General features: G+C 35.2%; 1 protein-coding gene across 1 annotated transcript in view; it reads right to left on the bottom strand.

The window, feature by feature from the left end:
- Positions 1–16,284, bottom strand: part of LOC150108300 (ubiquitin-like protein 4A) — a 66,599-nt gene extending 50,315 nt beyond the window's left edge. The window contains exon 1 of the mRNA XM_090390686.1: positions 16,085–16,284. Within this exon, the coding sequence (XP_090246812.1) occupies positions 16,085–16,132 (48 nt within the window). The 5' untranslated portion in view covers positions 16,133–16,284. The remainder of the gene's footprint in view (positions 1–16,084) is intronic.
- Positions 16,285–16,572: the final 288 nt, after the last annotated feature.

The raw sequence follows: 16,572 nt of genomic DNA, 5'->3' as shown, positions 1-16,572 counted from the left end.
GTCTCTCTTTCTTGAATTTGCTGTGGTGGAGCATGGTGGTTTTCTTCCATGATACCCTGTGGGTGGTGTCCAAAACATGGTCAGTCAAGTCTGAATGGTCATAGTTGTGTTTCCAGATGTAAGACTTGTGTTCCTCCAGGCGGATGGATGCTGATCTGCCTGTCTGTCCAAAGTATGCCAGCTTACAGGAACAGGGTACTTTGTAAACTCCAGGCAGATAGAGAGGAGGGAGCTGATCTTTTGTAGGCTAAAAAAAAAGTACAACCTACACACAGCATATAAGCCCCACTGCAAACTTACTACCCTTATCCATTCTACGAAAGATCAGCTCCCTCCTCTCTCTCTGATGAAAGACTGTTGCATAAACTGGAGAATTTTATTATTATTTATATGGGTACTCCATGGAGTCAAAAGACTTCACAGAAGACCTGCTCTAATCCATTAATACAATACTTATTATACATCTCCTTAAACCTATTCACTGTTGGAGCACTCACAACCATCTCTGGCAATCCATTTCACTCATTTACCACTCTCCGAGTAAAAAACCTAGTCCACACACCCTTATTAACCATCCTCTCAGACAACTTCCAAGTGTGACCCCTTATTTTCCCCCTACTCTTCCCATGTATTGAAACATTTTTTCTGTGTCAATCTTATAGAATCCCTTTAATGACATATGTTTCAATCATATTCCTCCCCTTTGCCTGTCAGCTAAACTTGGCAAACCAGACACCTCAATCTGTAATGATAGGGAACATTCCACAGACCTGTCACCGACTCATCTCTGAATCCTCTCCACTTCTGATCCCCAAGAAATGCAGGTGATCAAATCTGTGCGTCAACAAGTGGCTGAATCATAGTCTTATAAAAAGGGATAATAACCTCCCTATCTTTACTCGTCAATGTGTTCTTCAGCATTCAGCATCCAAGTAATCCTCTGAGCTATTTTGCCAACTCTTGCAATATATCCTCTGAATTTCAAATCTCTATCTATCATCAGCTCAAGATCCCTAGCCTCACAAATTTCCTGTAATTTAGTATCATTATGATACAAAGTGCATGACCTTATATTTTACAACAATGAATGAACAGCCATTGTCTTTTACCCACACTGCCAATTTAAATCATCCTGTAAGATATCTACATCACCTTAATTAACTACCCTAGTTTTGCATCATCAACAAATAACTGAATTTCAAATCTTTTCTAGATCATTAATGTACAAATTAAAAAGAGTAGTGGTCCTAGTACAGACCCTTGGGACACGCCACTACTCACCCTCATTTGCCTTGATTACACCCCACCATATACCATCCTCTGATGTCTATCAGCCACACCCAATGCGACCAGCCTGATATCCATTCCCATTTGCTATTCTGCCAAATGCCTTTGCAAAGTCTAGCAGTATTATGATGTAGCAATTCCCTTTATCCTGCTAGACTTCGCAAAGGCATTTGGCAGAATAGCAAATGGGAATGGATATCAGGCTGGTCGCATGGGATGTGGTTGATAGACATCAGAGGATGGTATATGGTGGGGTGTAATCAAGGCAAATGAGGGTAAGTAGTGGAGTGTCCCGAGGGTCTGTACTAGGACCACTACTCTTTTCAATTTGTACATTAATGATCTAGGAAAGATTTGAAATTCAGTTATTTGTTGATGATGCAAAACTAGGGTAAGTTGATTAAGGTGATGTAGATATCTTACAGGATGATTTAAATAAATTGGCAGTGTGGGTAAAAGACAATGGCTGTTCATTCATTGTTGTAAAATATAAGGTAATGCACTTTGTATCATAACGATACTAAATTACAGGAAATTTGTGAGGCTATGATACCCTACTAATAGGAATATGATACCCTATAGAGTATCATATTCCTATCCACTTATTCCTGAATTTTACTTTTAACCAACTTTTCCAATACCATCACTCCAAAGATACTAATTGGTCTATAATTTGCTACTTCTGTCTTGAGCCCACCTTTATGTAATGGAACTATCTTACCTTCTTTCCACTCCCTTGACTGACATATCAAAAAGTGGTATATGAGTCTGCAAGATTTAAGGTAGCCTGTGGTGTGCAAGGATCAGTCCTTGTCCACTGTTATTCAATCTATATATTAATTATATTGGGAGGGATTCAACAGGTGACATACAACTATTTGCTGATGATGCAAAGTAATCAAGAATGCTGTTGATTGCAGTACTTGCAGGATGATCTGAATAGGGTGGAATTGTCGACATGAGAAAATGGATGTCTGTTCAATGTTAGTAAATACCACGTTGTGTACTTTGGCATGATTAGATATCCAATGTCGTATTATATTGGTGGGATTATGCCAGAAGAAACTGATCATGGCTAGAGATTTAAGAGTGTAACTCGAAAGATAATTGCAATGCTGAAACAAACTTTCATGCGTAAAGATAAGAATATCATTTTGCCTCTTTACAAGACCTTGATAAAACCTCGCAAGGACTATTGGGCACAGGTCTGATCTCCTAGTTTCTGTTGCGATTCTAATAGTGGAGAGAGTGCAAAGGAGAGTGTTAATGATATCAGAATTGTGAAATACTGATTATGCAAACATTGAGAATTGTAGGTTGCAGACACTAGCAAACAGGAGAAAGAGGGATGACAAATGACTGAGATTGCAGGGAAAGGACGAGAGGACATCCTTGGAAGCTAAGAATGAATGCTGTCAAGAAGGGATGAGATCTTTTTTTTTTTTTTTCAGTGGTGTGTGATTGGAATGGATTGCCATTGGATGTTGTGTAAGCAGTGTAAATGAATTCAATAACAATTATGACAGTGGATGCATGTAATATGTGGCGTCCCTCAAATCTCAACTTCCTGGCGGTCTCTCTTAATAATAATTGGCTGTGCAGGCTAAAGGCAATCCAAAAAATTATCGTATGCTGCAAGTAAAAGAAAGAATGAATGCAGAACAATAAAACTTCTCTGAATGCAGATAGTACTCTTGTCAGAAGCTGGTAAGATCATTTAATTAACGAGTGCTCTCTTTGCTAAGATATATGAACCAGATGGATGTAACATGAAACAGTGCTACTAGAACATTGCATGAAGAGATACGGATATATAAGAATGTGGTTCAAGAGCTGTTACATAACCTTTGATAAGAATTTGGCAATCATCAGCACATATGCTAAAGGAATGTTCAGCTGAAATGGTAGTCTCTTGATGTGTTTGTATGAAGCACATCCATAAAGTAAGGTCCATTGACAATTTACAGTCAAATAAGATATTGGGGGGAGGCACATAAGTTGTAGCATAGAGTGACCCATTAGCTAGCTGTTGACTATTCTACTTTCACTGCATTATCATTTGTCTTCAACGAATAATTTATATTGAGTGATCTGATAAAAAAAAATCCCACCAGTTGCAAGATTTATGGTGTGATATGGTTTCGTTGGCAGAAAACAACAGTGCTGCAGAAATTCACCAATGACTATGTAAGGTTTATGAGCCTAATGTGCCTCCCCCCAATATCTTATTTGACTGTAAATTGTGAATGGACCTTCACAATTTAAAGTCAAATTGTTCTGTCCTTTTTAAAGAAAAAAGGACAGAACAATGTTCAGGATGAAGAGTGCAGTGGCCAGCCAAGTGTGGTGACAGGACAATTTGGTGGAAAGAGTGAGCACAAAAACTTGTGAGAATTGTCGTTTTACAATTACGGACTTTCTTTTGAATTCCGAGGGGTTTAATGCTCAGTCATTCATGAAACTGTGAGAAAAAAAAAAAGCTGGGATATAAGAAAGTTTGTGCCAGATGGGTTCCAAAAATGCTGACCAATGCACATAAACAGCAATGAAAGGAATCAGTTCAAAAGCGTTTGGAATGTTACGAAAATGAAGGAGATGACTTTTTTTCTCTTATCGTGACAAAACATTGATTTAGTATACAAATGTTGAGTCAAAACAATTAATACAGTGATGCCATTCATCATTTCTGAAAGCAAAAAAATTCAAATATGCACTGTCAGTAAAAAAAAAAAAAAAGGCCACTGTCTTCTGTGATTGAAGCAGGATCTTGCTTGTCGATTTTCTTCAGTGAGGAACAATAATAATGTTGATGTGTATTGTGAAACGCTGAAGATAAGACAAGCAGTTCAAATTCATAAGTTTGAGTGGGAACTTTTCAACCAACCACCCTACCACTCCAACCTCATACCTAGTGACTACCTCTTGTTCCTGCATATGAAGCAGTGGCTCCCATCTCAATGTGCTTTGAAGACCAGTATGATTCAGTGGTTGAGATCACTGGTGACAGACTTTTTTTGACGTGGTATGAAGAAGCTAGTGCCACGATACCAAAAATGATTGGAAGTCAATGGTGACTATGTGGAAAGATAAAGTATATATAAGTATTTTAGCATATAATGAAACTTTTTTTCTTCTCCTACCAGTTTCCATTAAATTCTTGACTGTATCTTACTTTCTGGATGTGTCTTGTATAACTTGAGTTGCAGCTCAGGAAAAATACCACAGAATGGAAAGAATGTATGATAGTTCCGTTGCACGGTGGTAGTGGAAAAACCAATATGTAACTACCAACCTATCAGTATTTCTGGAGTAATGGTGAAATTTTAGAAAAATTGGTAAGAATTTTAATACAAAAATAGGTCAACAGACAAGGAAAGGAACAGCATGGGTTTACTAAAGGAAGGTCATGTTTTTGCAATTTGCTCATATTTTATAACATTACTGCTGAGTTGAATAAAGAGAATGGATACACTATAATAATGTTGGATTTTGCCAAATGATTTGACAGAATTCCACATGAAAGATTATGGCATAAACTGAAGAAGATGGGATCAGAATAAACTCCTGACTGATGGGTAGTTGATGGACAGGTATCAGCAAGTGGTATATGCTGGGTGTGAATCTGCCAGATGTAAGGTGACAAGTGGTGCACCACAGGGATCAGTCTTTGAATCACTGTTCAACCCATAAATTAATGATATTCAGAAGGATCTGGCAGAAGATGCTCTATTGTTTGCTGATGATACAAAGATAGGCAGGATATTCATCACTGGATATCAATGATGCTACTGACATCCAGCGCTTACAGAATGATTTCAATAGGCAAGAAATGTATCCAAATAATAAAGGCTGTCAATTCAATGTTAGTAAGTATAACGTTATACACTTTGCATGATGAGATTTCCAATGGCATACTATATTGGTGAGGTTATTTTACATGAAACCGATGAGGCTAAGGATTTTGGAATTATAGTAGATAGGAATTTGCAGTTCAAAGGCCACATAGTAAAAATTTCAAATACAACTAAGAGGATAATTGCAATGTTGAAACTAACACTGACATGCAAGGATAAGTTGGTTATTCTGCTTCTTTATAAGGCTTTAATAAGACTACTGTGAGTAGATTCAAAAGTTCAAAGGGGATAAAGAACCTGTGGAAAGGAGAGTTATAAATATTATATTGGTATTATGTAATGTAGATTACGAAGAAAGGGTGAGAGTATGTGGACTGCAGACCCTGGTAAGCTGAAGAAAGAGGAGTGTTATGATAGAGATCTAAAAACTTCTGAATGTGTTATAGTATACTGTCTGATGAATATTGGCTAGATTTTTCTCTTAGAGAAGTGACTGAGTGAAACAGTTTGCCTGTTGAAGTGATGAATGCATCTAGTGTGAATGAGTATAAGAGAATAACAGCTAGTGTACAGTAATGCACAGCCTCCCTCAATGAGTCCTCGACTCCCTGGAGGTCTCAGATAATAATATTTAACATGCAGTTATAAAAGATATACTGGCTACAAGTATAATTTAGAAAGTCTGGTTAGAAGTTCAAGTTCCAGGTGACTGAAGTAGAGCTAATATAGTAACCATCTATAAAAAAAAGGGAAATTAAAAATGAGAATTAAGAATTTCCCTACTGATAGTTCCAGGTAAACTTTATGCAAACATACTTGAGAAAAATTGTGGAGGAGAAACTGAGAGGCTAGATTCACACTAAAAAGAGGAGATTAGGATCAAACTTGCTTTAAAGGGAGGTGAGAAATCATGTGAATATAACAATGATCTGTATTTAAATTTCATAAATCAGAAAAGTCATACAGTAAAGTGTCAAGAGAAAAGTTGTTCAGCTACAATTATATGGTGTAAATGTGAATTATACAGAGCAATATATGTGACTGAATGAGTTGTTTGTTCAACAGTTAGAAATTAAATATGTACAAAAAGATGGTTTGATAAAAAACAATCAAGAGCAAAGCAAAAATGCAAACTATCCCATTTTTATTCCTCATCTATATGAACATTACGAAAGAAAGCATAATGTTTAAGCCTGATATCAAAACTAGAGTTAATATAAATGTTAAAATACTAAATAACTATTACAACTTGTTAGGACTCTTAACCGAATAACTCCTATAACAAATTTGGTATGAAAATTAGCAATAAAAAGAAAATTTATGAAAACATAAGATGGAAAACAAACTTTATTCTTAATGGAAAATACATAGAACATATTAGATGTTCTGGTGCAATAACTTTTAGTCAAAGATAGCAAATCAAATAAAAAAATAGATAAGAGAATAAGTAAAACTGATATGCATATTCAGCTGAATAAACTTCGATGGAATAAAATAGAAATTAGGCAAATTTTTAAATTCATTTGTGTATAGTAGAAAGATGACAGGTGATAGAAGAGAGCCCTGAGATGGTCCCACATTGGTGGGAAAACTTGAAGAGAGGGAGCAGTGAATGACTAGAGAAGAAGCTGGCTACCTAATTACAGAGGGTGGCAGGTAGACTAAATGACAGCAATTTGCTCAGTTGGCTTCGATGCCACATGAGATTAAAATGAGAACAATATGTCCAGCGGCAGGTGCTATTCAAGGTCCACACCTAAGAACAGGTGTGGACCTTGAATAGAAGAATCCATACTAATAATCACTGATTAACTGGTGGGCTTGTAGGTAGTGGAGATGTGGATGGCTTTCTCCATTATTTTGGAGAGGACTGAAGTGATGGCAATTGGTCCGTAGGATATTTCTTATCAACTTTTTAAAAAATTAATCCATTAGCTGTCATGTTTTCAATATTTCCAGAGCTTATATTCAGTCTTCTAAGGCAGTATTAAAATAGCATCTTCATTCCACCTAGATGATCTTCCACTAGATCTCTTTCTTGTCATCCTGGGAACAATACCTGTTTTACTAACCTACCTCTCCCATTTTAAATTAAACTTGCCAAGAAATTATATTCTTGTTTAATCCTTCATTTGGTATAAGCAAACAAAATTTGTGCATGAACTATCTTCATGACTAGGCTACTTGTCAATAGAGGCTAATAACTTCGCATCAATTGTCTTAGTATCCTATAATGCAAATGCCTTTTGAACATGCATGATGCTATGCATTATGAGAAGATTCTGACCTGGTTTTAACATTTATTGAGGTCTTATCAGTGGGAGCCAGATCCACTATATAACCTCTACATTATTTCAACTTTGGTATATCTTCTAGGTCTGACTCCTGCTCATGGGACCTCAATAAAAGTTGAAACAAGTTTTGGTAGTGGTCCTTCCCATAATGCATAACTTCATACAAGTCTAAAAGGATGTGTACTTTGCATTATGGGATACTAAGGCAATTGATGGGAAGTCATTAGCCTCTATATACAAGTAGCCTAGTTGTGAAGATACTTCACGTACAAACTTTGTTTGCTTCCACATGGATGAAGGATTAAACATGAATATAATTTCTTGGCAACTTTAATTATAACAAAAAAAAAAAAAAAAATTCTACAACCAATCCCATTTTGTTTAAATGACCATTCTGCCCACAATTTTAAATATTACCAGTGTAGAGCTTGTTTCTAATAACTTCATTTTTAATATGATGCCATCTCTTGCTACATTCCTTATGTTTTTCTCAGTACTCCTCTAGCATATGTGGTCTATAGTTATTAACTGTTTTATTTCTAACTCAACTTTCATATACACAATTAAAACTGGTTTGAATGTTGTCTTATGTACTGCTGGTGTAACATTCTGGCTAATTTCTCTTATTCCATCACGTTTCTCCAGCTTGATCTTCACCAACCAACTTTGTTTATTTTGTTATCAATTGCTATCTTTAGTCTTCACTAAATGTTGCACCTAAATAGCTGATGTTTTTTTTTTTTTTTGTCCACATGTTCTCTATTAAGAATGCATTGCTGTTTTTGTGTTTGCAGTTTTTTAAAGTTTGTCTTTTATTGCTAATCTTCATGCCAAACTTGTTATAGCAGTTATTCAATATAGTTATAGAGTCCTGAAGACATGCACTGGTTTTATTTAGGATTGTAACAGAATCTGCATAAAGAGATGAGATGAATATTTTCAAATCTGATATCAGGATTAATGCTACTTTCTTTCAGAATGTGATCCATATAAACATTACAAACAGCATATGTCTTTATCTTATAACTCACTGAATTTTATATCAAACCATTGATCTTCCTGTAACTTCAATCCCAATAGCTCATTTACAACTTATGTAAAAGGTAAATTTTGGTGTGCATAATGTTCCATTTATACCCATATAATTGTAGGGTTTAACAGCTTTTTTCTCAACACCTTATATCTTTTCCAGATTTATAAAATTTAAATACAGATCCTTGTCATATCCTCACTATTTCTCAATAATTTGTCTATTTACTAGAAGATAAATAATCCTGAACTTTTATTTGACAGGAACCTGGATTTTTCTTCATTAAGTGTCTCTTCAATGCTTACATAAATTTTACTTAAGAATGCTCACTGGGAAAATTCCTGTATAAATTCCCACGTTCGGTTTTATTTCCTCCCCCCCCCACAGAAGAGTACTATGAAAGCTCTACATCATCACCTAGAACTGATCTTCTGATAAGACCTAAAATTATACAATGTAAAACATTTTGGTAATCCACATTTCAGTTTTCTGATGGCATTTCCTTCCTCAAATAATGACTGAATGCATTCCAGTTGAATATTTTTTACCATGAAGAATGGATCAGAAGTACATGTATAAAGTCATTTATATATAAAATATATAATAAACAATATTGAAGTAAGTAATAGGATGCCTGGTAAAAGACAGCATCACCTATAAGCAATATTATCAACCAAACCAAACAAACAGAGAGAGATCCAAACAAGATAATATCAAGACAAAAGGTTGCTGAAAAAAAAACAGCAATACAGAGGTTCAGGTTAGTAACAGGAAATTACACAAAATGCTGTACAGTCTTGGTTTCTACAGAAAGGCAGCCGCACATAAAACAACTCAACTATGGCAAATCAACAGCACAAAACTCTGGTGTAAAAAACATCGACTGGTTTACACAGCACTTGAAATCTCTAACAGAGTAAAAAATTGTGCTACAATGCTTTTCTGATTGCATGGGCAAATGTAAATATGTACTTGGAGAATGACCAGACAAACTACCTTTGTCATGAAATGAATGTGAGAATATAAGCAGCACTTCTGGATACAGAAGAACAAGGAAGTGCTAGTTGATAAAACTAATGAATCAACTCATATGCTAATGAATGTGTTTCTTTGCTCAATATAATCAACCAGTCAGTATACTTTTGCTTTAAAAATGTTTTTGTTAGGTTAAGATCACAGATTTGTGCTTGCAAGTCATGTTTTATTCACAGCAAATGCAACGTGCAATACTGTAAATGCTATTGTGACATGGTATGAGGAAAATGATGTGGAAACGCTTGAATAGCAAGCACAAAGCTATGATCTCAACCTAACAAAAACATTTTTAAAACAATATACGGACTGGTGGTTACATTGAGCAAAAAAACAGATTATTCACTAGCACATGAGAAGATTCATTAGTTTTGTTAACTACCACATTCTGGTGATAAGGCCTCATATGGAGTATTGTACACAGATTTGGTCGCCGGGTTTTCATGGTGACGAGGATATGCTGGAAAGGTCCAGAGAAGATTCACAAAGATGGTCAGTGGTCTTTGGAATGTGGGATACGAGGACTGATTGAACGAATGTAAGTTGCAAAGCCTCATGGAGAGGAGGAGGGGGAGGGATATAAAGTCAGACATATAAACTAGTTAGGGATTGTTATCAGGTTGACATGGAAGAGATTTTTTTTATAGAATGGAAGAGGGGGTAGAACAAGAGGCCATTGCTGGAAACTGTATAAGAAGAGTGTGAGCAGAGGAGTGAGAGCAGGTTCTTTTCATGGGAAGAGGTTGTGAGCAGAATGTATTGCCTGAGTGTGCTGTGAATGAATCAGTTAAGGCACGGTTGGATGAGCATTGTGTGCAATAGTGTGTACCTCCCATGATGAGTCTCTGACTCCATGGAGATCAGATGATGATAATAATAAATTGCTGATTGGAAGTTAGTAATGGTGCATGTAGTACTATCATAATTATCCTGTAGATCCACTAAGGATGCATATCAAGAATTTGACAGGTTGCTAAGTTCTAGCATATGGATTTAGATATAAGGTTAGTGAATTGGATTGGCTGTCTGATAGATATCAGAGTTGTGTACAAGAGAGAAGTACTGGAGAAGCAGAAGGGTGAATTCGGAGTTCTACAGGGCTCAGTATTGTTTAACCTTTATATCAATGACGCTTAAGGGGGGGGGGGTGCTAAAGGGTCAAAGCTGTATAACTGAAAGGAGGCCTCCACATAGCCTTTAAAGGGATGCGTAGAACTGACCAGGGCTTCTGATGTCCAATCCTCACCTTCTCGTAGCACCCTGTTAGGTACCTACCTAGATACTAAACAAATGAAGATGGGCTGGCAATTTGGGATTTAGCTGACCAAATTGTATTCTTATTGGCTAAAACCACAAATAAAATTATGGTACAACATCACAGAATTTCATGCCGTCTGTAGCATCACCCGGTTAAACAAGTGCCCTGTTGTTTTAGCCAGGGAACCAAAGCAAACAGTGAAAAGTCAACTACTGTAACAAATCCCGAAACACCCCAATTCAACAGTTCAAGATTGATATTAACAACATAAGCCTGAATGGCAAAGAAATGGAGCTGGCTGAGGAATTGGATAAGTACCAGATTGATATAATAGGGATGACTGAAACAAAAAAAGACAAAAACTGGTGAGATCCTTCTAAGCAATAAATACAAAATGTTATATTCAGGCAATAACAATCAAGGAAAAGAAGAAGTAGCTATAATATTCAACACTAAATACAAGATCCTGAATGGCAGGCAATATCAATTAGTGATAAGAGCAAATATCAGAAAGGGAATTGGACAATTGGACTTATTTGTGCCCACAGAGTAGAAGTGAAGGAATTTTTTGAGGCTTTAGAGAAAGCAACTGATACAATGAAAAAAGAAAAGTCGGTCCTTGCTGGGGATCTAAATAGCAGAGTAGGAATGATTGTCAGACATACAGAAATATTTTGGAAAAATTTGGAGAAAAGAGCAAAGCTAATAATAATGGCAAATATCTGTTGGATTTCTGCTCAGGACATGGACTGGTTATTACTAACACAATGTTCCAACATAAAAATATGCATAAATTCACATGGAGAGAAGAGGCAAGGAACAAGAAAAGTCTCATTGACTATGTTATTGTTGATAGTGATGTTTTCTCACTAGTGCAGGACACTAGAGTGTACAGAGGATTTGAAATTGGAAGTAATCACCATTTAGTTTTTTGCAGAATAAAACTGAATGTCATACTGAAAAGAACATGTAAAAAAGTTTTAAAGTGAATAAAAGTTGAGCAGCTCTCAGATATGAACTGTAGACTAAAATACAGTAACATTATTCAAGAAAAAAATGAAAGAGTTTGAGAACAGGAACAAAACCTTGGAGATTCAATGGCAAATCCTGAAGAAAACATTGATTGATTCAGCCAGAGAGGCATGTGGTGATGTCTGCAAGGATAGAAAAATCAGAACTCCATGGTGGACACAGGAAGTTAAAGAGGAAGTGAAGGAAAAGAAAGCATATTGAAAGTTCCTGGCAAATAAATCAGTTTGTGCTCTTAGAGAACACATAAACAAATGTAAAAAAGCTAAATACTGTAAAACTAGCTAAATAAAAGTCATTAGAAGACTTTGGCAAGAATATAGAAAATAAATATCAAGAAGGTGGCAAAATATTCTGGAGGCTGTTGAAAAAGCTGAGAAATGGAGGAAAGTGCTGTAAATTAGAATTAGAGATGATAAAGGTGACATGAAAACAAAAGAAAAAGATATCCTTGATGTATGGGGTAATTACTTCGAAAAATTGCTAAATGAAACAAGCAATAACAGCACAGTGGTAAAAAAACACTCAACAGGCATGTAAGCAGGAATGCATATCCATACTTTAGGTAGAAAAGCCATCAAAAGCCTGAAATATGGAAAGGCGGCAGGAGTAAATGATATTCGACCAGAAATGCTCAAGTATGGAGGTATAAAAGTCTTGCAGTGGCTATACTACATAGTTCAGAAGGCCTGGACAGAGGGACGAATTCAAGATGATTAGAGTAGAGATCTCATAGTCCCCATATACAAAAAGGGAAATAAAAATAAATCTGAGAATTGATTGGAGTCAGGACCAGCCTTCTCTATAAAGGGGCCCGGGTGCAAGAAACCTTTTGGGGCCCCAAAATATTTTTCAAAGGTAAAAATTAAAGGATTCAAAATAAATGTATTGTAAACCTCTTACCTGCAAATGATTTTGGCACAGGAAAAAAAAAAACAAAAAAACATTCGAAATATAATATGCTTCCGCAAATGTGTATCGACTGTGCCCACTCGATCGTGGGGCCCGGGTGCATTGCACCCCCGAGATGGCCGGCCCTGATTGGAGTAGAGCTCTCATAGTACCCATATATATATATATAAAAAAAAAAGGGAAATAAAAATACATCTGAAAATTATAGAGGTATTTCCCTACTGAGTGTTCCTGGTAAGATTTATGCAAGTATACTTGAGAAACGGTTGAGAATGATTGTGGAAGGGAAGCTTGGTGAAGAACAAGCTGGATTCAGGCCAAATAGAAGCCGCTTAATTAGTGATAGCCCTGAGCCATCTATCGCTCTGATTGGGTACCAGTGGAGATTGAACTTCCCACTCAGTCTCCAAAAGTTAGATAGGAATATAAACAGCCTTGCCTATTCCCTATATATACAGGAATAAAAAAAGGCATTAGCTGATTTAGCTGAATAAAATATAATATAATAAAAACAGAAAAACATTTAATCTGCCAATGGTGCAAATATACTATAGTTTACAGAAACTTTTTGTAGAAATTTTGTAGGTGAAAGCTACAAAAAAAAAAAAAAAGCACATGCTACTGAACCAGATAGTAAGATATGAGGAATCCCCCAACCAACTAATGAATAATCCAACTGCCACTTCTACAAAAATCAGATCTGGAGGTAAAGGGGCTGAGCACAATAGTATGCAGAAAAGCTGAGAGGGAGAAATGTCTGTAAATCTTTCACACAGCATACTGCATTAAATACTCAATAAATCCTCTTGAGCACTTAAACATGCAAGCTATCATTAATAATTTTGCCTAATACAATGTCCATTCTATGCTTAAAGATGTCTAAGCTTCTGTTATTTTCATACTTAAAGAATTATACTTTTCACAACATTCAATTTGTAACCCCCACTACAAATAGATTTTGGTCTGTTAAGAACGTTTTCTCTATTAATGCACTAATATATATACACTACACTAACCACTGTCACTGAATTCAGATATGCAGCTGTAATATTTATAGCACAGTGCCTAATAACTTAGAAGGGATTGCAGGATATGATCATGATAACTAGATCAAAATTTTAATATTTTTTATGAAATGTTTTATATGAAACTTGTATGAAAACTACCAGTGCAAACTCAAGAACTGCTGAGATAATTTCTTCAAGGAAAGTACTCTGACACTTAGAAGAGAAACCAATTTTTTTATTATTTTTAGTTATCCTGTACCATGCCATCATTCCCCCCCCCCCCCGACACACACACACACACACACACACACACGCCACAGGCTTGTTTTTAAATTTTTAAATGCATTTCAGCTCCATCATCAGTCATATGTAAAGCTTCTGAAAGACATAATGTGCAGTTTTACTTCTGTTCATAGCTGTGTTATAGCATATTCTGCCTCAGAGGAAAAAATTTTGTTCATGATTCTTCAAAGGCATACATACCTTTCCCTTCATGAGTTAGGCTCAATGACTGTCATGGTTAAGTAACTTAACTTTATAGAAATCTAATTAATATCATGTTAAGGAGGTTAATAATATCTACAAAAAATCTGTCAATTGCATTATGTTCTGATTGATTTTATCTTACTTGCAAGTTTTTTTGTTTTTTTTTTGTGGGAATGGGGAGAGTCAATGTGCTATCCACATAATATGATACTGGTAAAACTTACCTTCAGGTGAAAAGTCCTAAGTGGTTCATGTCCTAGAGAGGATTTGAACCATCTCTTCAACAAAAGAGCATCATTGTTACTAAGTCATGGAGGCTATACTTTCAAGCATATGTAAATAAAATATTGGAATTCAAATTTTTAATGAAAATATGAATTATAAATGGATGACCAGATGTAATATGTACATTTATTTATTAGCATAGAGATACAGGTTACTAAGTCTCTCTTGAAAAATCAAGTTAGTTTACCAAGGGTTGCAGACTCGAGGAATTGTGACTACATAATATAAGTATATACATATTTTCTCTATGATTGATTGAAGTGTATGCCATATTCTGTATATGCATGTTTCATGCGTGGCAATGAATCTCTTCTACAACCAAAAAAGTGTTGATCTATGATATAAAAGAATGTGTATTATTTCATTTAATTGTTCTGTTATTATCATATACTTGTATTTCTTTCTTTGTTATTAGCACCTGATGGGAAATGTTACAGGTAACAAGAATACATTTTTATCAGGAAATTTAACAAACATGGTTTCTTAGAAACAACATACATTAAGACTGAATGAAAACAATGACAAGATTTACTGAAGGGTTTTTATAAGATTGATCCAGAAGATATTTTTGAAAATATGACTGGTGGTGGGAGGACTAGGGGCCATGCATGAAAGCTGGGCAAGAGCGTGGTTGACAAGGGTGTTAGAGCTAGGTTTTTTACTTGGAGAGTGGTGAATGAGTGGAATGAGCTTCCAGAGTCTGTTGTGGGGTGCTACGACCATGAATGAGTTCAAGGCAAGATATGATAAGATACTGTGTGAATGTTGAATAGTTGTTCCAGACATGATGTTAGGGCCTCCCTCGATGAGTCTGTCGACTCCTTGGAGTTTCCCGGAACAATAATAATAATAATAATAATAATAAAGATATTGTTAATGGATTTGCTGATTTATTACGAAAATTTCTTTTTGGCCATAAGCTGTTCTGCTGGACTGTAACCAATATTCTAATAATGAATAGCATCAATCAAAATTCTGTTCAATTTTCTGATCAAGTCAGGAATAGACCCTACTGATTTGATATTTTATTTAAACCTGAATCAGGATACCAATTAAGATAAATAAACAAAAGTCTAATCTTGGAATATGAGAAAAATCATCACTCATCGACTTGAAATAAGTTTAAAATAACCACAAAAAATTGCTACCTGTGTACATGCTGTTAAACAGAACGTGGTGCAATCAGTGGGTAAATATGATTGGCGATCCATTTATACTTGATCAATTGTGGCATGGCACTATATTCAAGCCATATATTATAAAATTGCAAATGGTAACAAGATGAGTTCCAAAATGGTTTACCTTCTACAATAATACTTAAACAATTATTAATGGTTTTGATTTTAAATATTAAAGTCAAATGCCATTCGCATAATTCTTTCTAGTCTAAAATTATAACGAAAATCTGAAATATCAGACTTCTCAGACCGAAATTTTTGATTTTATCACTGAAAAAAGACTTATTATCACAAATAACAATGCTATTCATCTTCTGCAAATATTAAAATATGCGTTCAGAAGTAACTGTCAAATAGTAATATCTGCTAAAATTTACATTACAGCAGTAGTTATGATGAATGAATTATCCAGTCAATGAAAATTTTATGTACCTCAATTGTGCACTCTCTTCCTTGCAAAATTTTAACACTAATAAACATTTTTCACTGTACAGTAAAAGAGCATTTAACAGTAAAATCTGCTATTATCTTAAGCAGACATTGTATTACTAAAGTACAAACACTATCTAACACTCTACTCGGTTCACAGAAAGCCGTAAAGAAAAATTACCCTCTTCTACTACTAGTTCTAGTTGCAAAGTCACCGTTTACAAATTTAGAAACACTAGCTCAAAAACAATGGTATTTTGACTCCACCTAATTCAGAAATAATAAACATTTCTGATTACTAATATTAAAAATCAGCGAATTGCTGAGAAAACCGGAATACCGCTAAAAAGGATGATGATGATAATAATAAAGGGATAGTTGTAAATTATAATCTAACTCAAAAAGTTACAGATGCTGGAATATGACAACTAATATTATCACATTAACTGACTTAATAATAATAATAATATTTTCATAATGGTGTGGATATT

Source organism: Typopeltis vanoorti, chromosome 3 (genome assembly GCF_054136105.1).
Source record: "Typopeltis vanoorti isolate ZY-2024b chromosome 3, IOZ_Tvanoo_1.0, whole genome shotgun sequence".
NCBI classification, from domain to species: domain Eukaryota; kingdom Metazoa; phylum Arthropoda; class Arachnida; order Uropygi; family Thelyphonidae; genus Typopeltis; species Typopeltis vanoorti.
The sequence above is the reverse complement of the archived record's forward strand: the minus strand, read 5'-3'. Positions and strand labels throughout refer to the sequence as shown.